Raw genomic sequence first — 7,083 nt, 5'->3', positions numbered from 1 at the left:
TTCCTGTGTAGTTAAAATAAAGAACATCATTGGGAGTGCATCTTCTGGAAGTGGTTTTAAAGTTGTGGCGTTGGAAGAACTTCCAAATTTTTTTGCTGGGTATATATAGCCGATCTCCAATCACACAAAAATTGGTCCATATCAGTTCATAATCATGGTAGCCACTCGAGCCAAAAATAATCTACCAAAATTTTATTTCTATAGAAAATTTTGTCAAAATTTTATTTCTATAGAAAATTTTGTTAAAATTTTATTACTATAGAAAATTTTGTTAAAATTTCGTTTCTATAGAAAATTTTGTCAAAATTTAATTTCTATAGAAAATTTTGTCAAAATTTTATTTCTATAGAAAATTTTGTCAAAATTTTATTTCTATAGAAAATTTAGTTAAAATTTTATTTCTATAGAAAATTTTGTTAAAATTTTATTTCTATAGAAAATTTTGTTAAAATTTCATTTCTATAGAAAATTTTGTCAAAATTTAATTTCTATAGAAAATTTTGTCAAAACTTTATTTCTATAGAAAATTTTGGGAAAATTTTATTTCAATAGAAAATGTTGCTAAATTTTATTTCTATAGAAAATTTTGTCAAAATTTTATTTCTATAGAAAATTTTGTGAAACTTAAGTAATTCCATTGTGGATGGCAGTGTTTAGAAGAACTTTCTACGCAATCCATGGTGGAGGGTACATAAGCTTCGGCCTGGCCGAACTTACGGCCGTATATACTTGTTTTGTTTTTTTTTTTTTTTTGATTTTTTAATGACCTTTTGGCCATGATCATCTATCTGCTGATATGAATATGGGATTTGACTCAACTAAGAAAGATTGCACAATCGTATAAATTCGAAATGCTAAAGAACATTCTGCAGTTCAATTCTTAGATATTGTGTGGAAGGTACAACGAATTGCATCTCTGTGGGAAAATTAGAAATATTATAAAAGCACAATGAGGATTACAGCAACGCTGTTAATAGCCGTAGCCTTAATAGGTTTGGCTCAGGCCGAAGAAGACTATGAGCATGAACCAAATTATGCTTACAATGCAAGACAAAGAAGAGAAATTTTCGAATCTATGGATAGAGATAATAAACCGTGCTCCAATTTTTATGAATATGCCTGTGGTAATTGGTTTGCGAACCATGGTGCTGGGAGCCGTAGTTATGATTCAGTGATTGAAATGATAAACTATGAAGTGAATACAGAGTTAATTCAATTCATGGAGAATACTCGCATGACAGATAAGCCCGAATTTGTGAAGAAAGCTCATGCCTTTTATACATCCTGTGGAGTGGAGTATGAATTTAAAACTTTGCCCTATGTGAAATGGTTGGAGGAACATGAAGGCCATAAGTCGGCTCTACTTTCTTCGAGTCAGGATGTTCAAGCCAAATTTGATTGGGTTCATACCTTGGCCATAATGAGGAAACATAACTTAAATGGTGTTTTCATCAATGAATTGTTAAAGCCCAAAGATGGATTTGGATCTCCCGTAATTGTTGAAATTAGTAAATTTAAAAACGAGAACGGTCTATATACTCTGTCCAATTATGAAGTGGAGGAATTAAACAAAACTTTTAGCCATCCACCCGGTGTAAAACATATGGCTGAGTACTACGAAGAGATCTACGAATTTGAGAATCTTTTAGCAAAATTGGATGAAATTAAGGAAACTGAACATGATAGCAAAGTAATAGCTGTTAAAGATCTTCCCTTCGCATGGTTGAAGAAATACCTGGAAATTGTTTTGAATCAAAAGTCTCTTGATCCAAATATGGAAATTTATCTAAGCGATCTACACTATTTGGAATCTTTGGATGCTTTGCTAAAGGAATATGACGATGTATTCCTCTCTCGTTATTTGGAAGTGAAATTCTTAATGAATTACTATTGGGCGTATAAGCGAGGATCCTCCATGGATTGTATTCGTCATACTCGAGGCCTAATGCCCATGGCCATGCATTGGATATATGAGCAATTACATCCTGAATTGGAACAAGAAGTGGCTGTTGTAATAGAGATCTATGAGAAAACCCTTAATGAAATCAAAAAAACTTTACATTCTGATAAGAGCGGCTTGATTGCTCCTGCCTCTATCGAGAAGCTTGATAAACTACATTTCAAAGTGGGCAATTTACCTCGTCCCGAAACAGTTCAAATTTTGGAATCTTTCTATGGTAATCTAACATTATCGTACAGCGATTACTATGGCAATCAAATGCGTTTATTGGAATTCTATTTCGACAACTACCACGAACAATCTACATATTCGGAAATAAAAAACATCCAACATTTCTTTAATGTGACTGAAGATTATCAAAGCGGCATGGGAATCCATCCCATATATTTGGAGACATCGCATGTAATCATTGTTCCCTTTGAGCTTTTACGTTCTCCCATATATCATTGGGGCTATGATAGATTCTTTAAACAAAGTTCCCTTGGTACCATTATTGGGCAATACATATATTCTGCCCTTGATTCGGATAACTTGGGTAAATCGAATATGGAACAAATCGCCCAGATTGGAAGTATCCATGCCTCATATGAAATTATTTTCTCAGATAAACCGGAAAATCTAAATAAATCGAAATTCATTGGCAAAATGATGGATATGCCTTTGGAACAGGTATTCTTCTTAAATGCTGCCCAGTACTATTGTGAAAATTATGCTAATCCAGGTATTCTCAATAATATTCTCTCAAAATTGGGAATATTTTCCTCAACATACGATTGTCAATTGAATAGCTTTCTTAAAGTGTTTAAGAGTAATATGTGATTTTTTTTAATAAATTAAAATTTAATTACATCGGAAAAAATAAATGTGTTTTATAAATATAGGATAGAGAAAGGAAGTTTATTTGGCTGTTATTTCACCCAAGAAAGTCTTTTACATCAATGGTTGCATATAGGAATATTTTCTGACTGAGTCTCTGCTCGTATATATGTAAAATGATTTAACATCGATGAATGTGGGGCCTATAGTAGATTGCGAATTTCCACGTGAGAGTTACTATTGGGTCATTTTAGTAGCAAATTGGCCACTTTTGCATGCGATGATACTTTAGTGCGATGATACTTTTGTCGATGTAGCAATTTTCACAAAAATATCCGTATGTTGAAGTCACACTAATTTCCGAACGAAAAAACATTGCAACTTGCACCAAGTTGTTGTTATTGATGGAAGTCGGATTGTCAAATCGTTTTTATGGGGGGGGGGCTATACCAAAACATTAACCGATTCTCGCCCTATTCGCCACATCTATTTATGGACCTAATACATCTAGATTTTGAATTTCTGGCCCAAGAAGTTAAATCGGGAGAACGGGTTATATGGGAGCTATATCAAAACGTGTACCGAATCACGCCATATTCGGCGTACTTAACTATGTTAGCTATTACATAAATCTCTTGCCATATTTTCAGAAATTTGGATTAATTACTCACACTAATTGAGCGATTTTCTCTTTTTATACCCTCCATCATAGGATGGGGGTATATTAACTTTGTCATTCCGTTTGTAACACATCGAAATATTGCTCTAAGACCCCATAAAGTATATATATTCTGGGTCGTGGTGAAATTCTGAGTCGATCTGAGCATGTCCGTCCGTCCGTCCGTCTGTTGAAATCACGCTAACTTCCGAACGAAACAAGCTATCGACTTGAAACTTGGCACAAGTAGTTGTTATCGATGTAGGTCGGATGGTATTGAAAATGGGCCATATCGGTCCACTTTAACGTATAGCCCCCATATAAAGGGACCCTCAGATTTGGCTTGTGGAGCCTCTAACAGAAGCATATTTCATCCGATCCGGCTGAAATTTGGTACATGGTGTTGGTATATGGTCTTTAACAACCATGCAAAAATTGGTCCATATCGGTCCATAATTATATATAGCCCCCATATAAACCGATCCCCAGATTTGGCTTGCGGAGCCTCAAAGAGAAGAAAATTTCATCCGATCCGGCTGAAATTTGGTACATGATGTTAGTATATGGTCTCTAACAACCATGCACAAATTGGTCCATATCGGTCCTTAATTATATATAGCCCCCATATAAACCGATCCCCAGATTTGGCTTGTGGAGCCTCTAACAGAAGCATATTTCATCCGATCCGGCTGAAATTTGGTACATGGTGTTGGTATATGGTCTCTAATAACCATGCAAATATTGGTCCACATCGGTCCATAATTATATATAGCCCCCATATAAACCGATCCCCAGATTTGGCTTGCGGAGCCTAAAAGAGAAGCAAATTTCATCCGATCCGGCTGAAATTTGGTACATGGTGTTGGTATATGGTCTTTAACAACCATGCAAAAATTGGTCCATATCGGTTCCATAATTATATATAGCCCCCATATAAACCGATCCCCAGATTTGGCTTGCGGAGCCTCAAAGAGAAGAAAATTTCATCCGATCCGGCTGAAATTTGGTACATGGTGTTGGTATATGGTCTTTAACAACCATGCAAAAATTGGTCCATATCGGTCCTTAATTATATATAGCCCCCATATAAACCGATCCCCAGATTTGGCTTGTGGAGCCTCTAACAGAAGCATATTTCATCCGATCCGGCTGAAATTTGGTACATGGTGTTGGTATATGGTCTCTAATAACCATGCAAAAATTGGTCCACATCGGTCCATAATTATATATAACCCCCATATAAACCGATCCCCAGATTTGGCTTGCGGAGCCTCAAAGAGAAGCAAATTTCATCCGATCCGGCTGAAATTTGGTACATGATGTTGGTATATGGTCTCTAACAACCATGCAAAAATTGGTCCACATCGGTTCATAATTATAAATAGCCCCCATACAAACCGATCCCCAGATTTGGCTTGCGAAGTCTCCAAGAGAAGCAAATTTCATCCAAGCCGGTTGTAATTTGGAACATGGTGTTAGTATATGATCTTTAACAACCGTGCCAGAATTGGTCCATATCGGTCCATAATTATATATAGCCCCCATATAAAACGTTCTCTAGATTTGACCTCCGGAGCCTCTTGGAGGAGCAAAATACATCCGATCCGGTTCAAATTAGGAACGTGGTGTTAGTGTATGGTCGCTAACAACCATACCAAAATTGGTCCAATCACACAATCGGTTCATAATCATGGTTGCCACTAGAGCCCAAAATAATCTACCAAAATTTTATTTCTATAGAAAATTTTGTCAAAATTTTATTTCTATAGACAATTTTGTCAAAATTTTATTGCTAGAGAAAATTTTCTTAAAATTTTATTCGGTTCATAATAAAATTTTCATCATTTCAAAATTTTATTTCTATAGAAAATTTTGTCAAAATTTTATTTTTATAGAAAATTTTGTTTAAATTTTATTCGGTTCATAATCATGGTTGCCACTCGAGCCACAAATAATCTACCAAGATTTTATGTCTATAGAAAATTTTGTCAAAAGTTTATTTCTATATTGTTAAAATTTTATTTCTGTAGAAATTTTTGTCAAAATTTTCTTTCTATAGAATATTTTGTCAAAATTTTTATTTCTATAGAAAATTTTGTGAAAATTTTATTTCTATACAAAATTTTGTTAAAATTTTATTTCTGTAGAAAATTTTGTCAAAATTGTATGTCTATTTTGTCAAACTGAATTATATACGTATTGGATCGATCTTTTTTGATTTAATATATACCACGTATGGACTTACATACAATTTATAAGATGGTGTTAGGAGGTTTTGAGATACCTTGCCATCGGCATGCGTTACCGCAACTTAAGTAATTCGATTGTGGATGGCAGTGTTTAGAAGAAGTTTCTACACAATCCATGATGGAGGGTACATAAGCTTCGGCCTGGCCGAACTTACGGCCGTATATACTTGTTTAATAATGGACTCAATATTAGTGGCATACTACCAAAAAGCTAATAAGTCCCCGGTCTGACACACAGATGGCGTCGCTAGTATTAAATGCATATTATTTTTATATAGTACCAACCTTCAAATGATTCGTGTCAAAATTTGACGTCTGTAAGTCAATTAGTTTGTGAGATAGAGCGTCTTTTGTGAAGCAACTTTTGTTATTGTGGAAAAAATGGAAAAAAAGAGTTTTGTGTTTTGATAAAATACTGTTTTCTGAAGGGAAAAAATACGGTGGAAGCAAAAACTTGACTTGATAATGAGTTTCCGGACTCTGCCCCAGGGAAATCAACAATAATTGATTGGTATGCAAAATTCAAGCGTGGTGAAATGAGCACGGAGGACGGTGAATGCAGTGGACGCCCGAAAGAGTTGGTTACCGACGAAAACATCAAAAAAATCCACTAAATGATTTTGAATGACCATAAAATGAAGTTGATCGAAATAGCAGAGGCCTTAAAGATATCAAAGGAACGTGTTGGTCATATCATTCATCAATATTTGAATATGCGGAAACTCTGTGCAAAATGGGTGCCGCGCGAGCTCACATTTGACCAAAAACAACAACGTGTTGATGATTCTGAGCGGTGTTTGTAGCTGTTGACTCGTAATACACCCGAGTTTTTTCGTCGCTATGTGACAATGGATGAAAAATGACACCATCACTACACTCCTGAGTCCAATCGACAGTCGGCTGAGTGGACAGCGACCGGTGAACTGTCTCCGAAGCGTGGAAAGACTCAAAAGTCCGCTGGCAAAGTAATGGCCTCTGTTTTTTGGGATGCGCATGGAATAATTTTTAGCGATTATCTTGAAAAAGGGAAAACCATCAATAGTGACTATTATATGGCGTTATTGGAGCGTTTGAAGGTCGAAATCGCGGCAAAACGGCCCCATATGAAGAAGAAAAAAGTGTTGTTCAACCAAGACAACGCACCGTGCCACAAGTCATTGAGAACGATGGCAAAAATTCATGAATTGGGCTTTGAATTGCTTCCCCACCCACCGTATTCTCCAGATCTGGCCCCCAGCGCCTTTTTCTTGTTCTCAGACCTCAAAAGGATGCTCGCAGGGAAAAAATTTGGCTGCAATGAAGAGGTGATCGCCGAAACTGAGGCCTATTTTGAGGCAAAACCGAAGGAGTATTACCAAAATGGTATCAAAAAATTGGAAGGTCGTTATAATCGTTGTATC

At 35.8% G+C, this 7,083-nt stretch overlaps 1 protein-coding gene across 1 annotated transcript; it reads left to right on the top strand.

Annotated features, from left to right (window-relative positions):
- Positions 1 to 869: 869 nt before the first annotated feature.
- On the top strand, positions 870 to 2,823 carry LOC142229994 (membrane metallo-endopeptidase-like 1). The gene has a single exon (XM_075300600.1). It carries the CDS (start codon positions 950 to 952, stop codon positions 2,777 to 2,779), a length of 1,830 nt encoding a protein of 609 aa, XP_075156715.1. The 5' UTR covers positions 870 to 949; the 3' UTR covers positions 2,780 to 2,823.
- Positions 2,824 to 7,083: the final 4,260 nt, after the last annotated feature.

This window comes from Haematobia irritans, chromosome 3, assembly GCF_050003625.1.
Source record: "Haematobia irritans isolate KBUSLIRL chromosome 3, ASM5000362v1, whole genome shotgun sequence".
Taxonomy (NCBI): domain Eukaryota; kingdom Metazoa; phylum Arthropoda; class Insecta; order Diptera; family Muscidae; genus Haematobia; species Haematobia irritans.
This window is presented reverse-complemented; position numbering and strand designations above follow the sequence as displayed.

Bases quoted from the DNA above. Each gene is read 5' to 3' on its own strand.
- LOC142229994 (XM_075300600.1), top strand. From the start codon at position 950: ATGAGGATTACAGCAACGCTGTTAATAGCCGTAGCCTTAATAGGTTTG.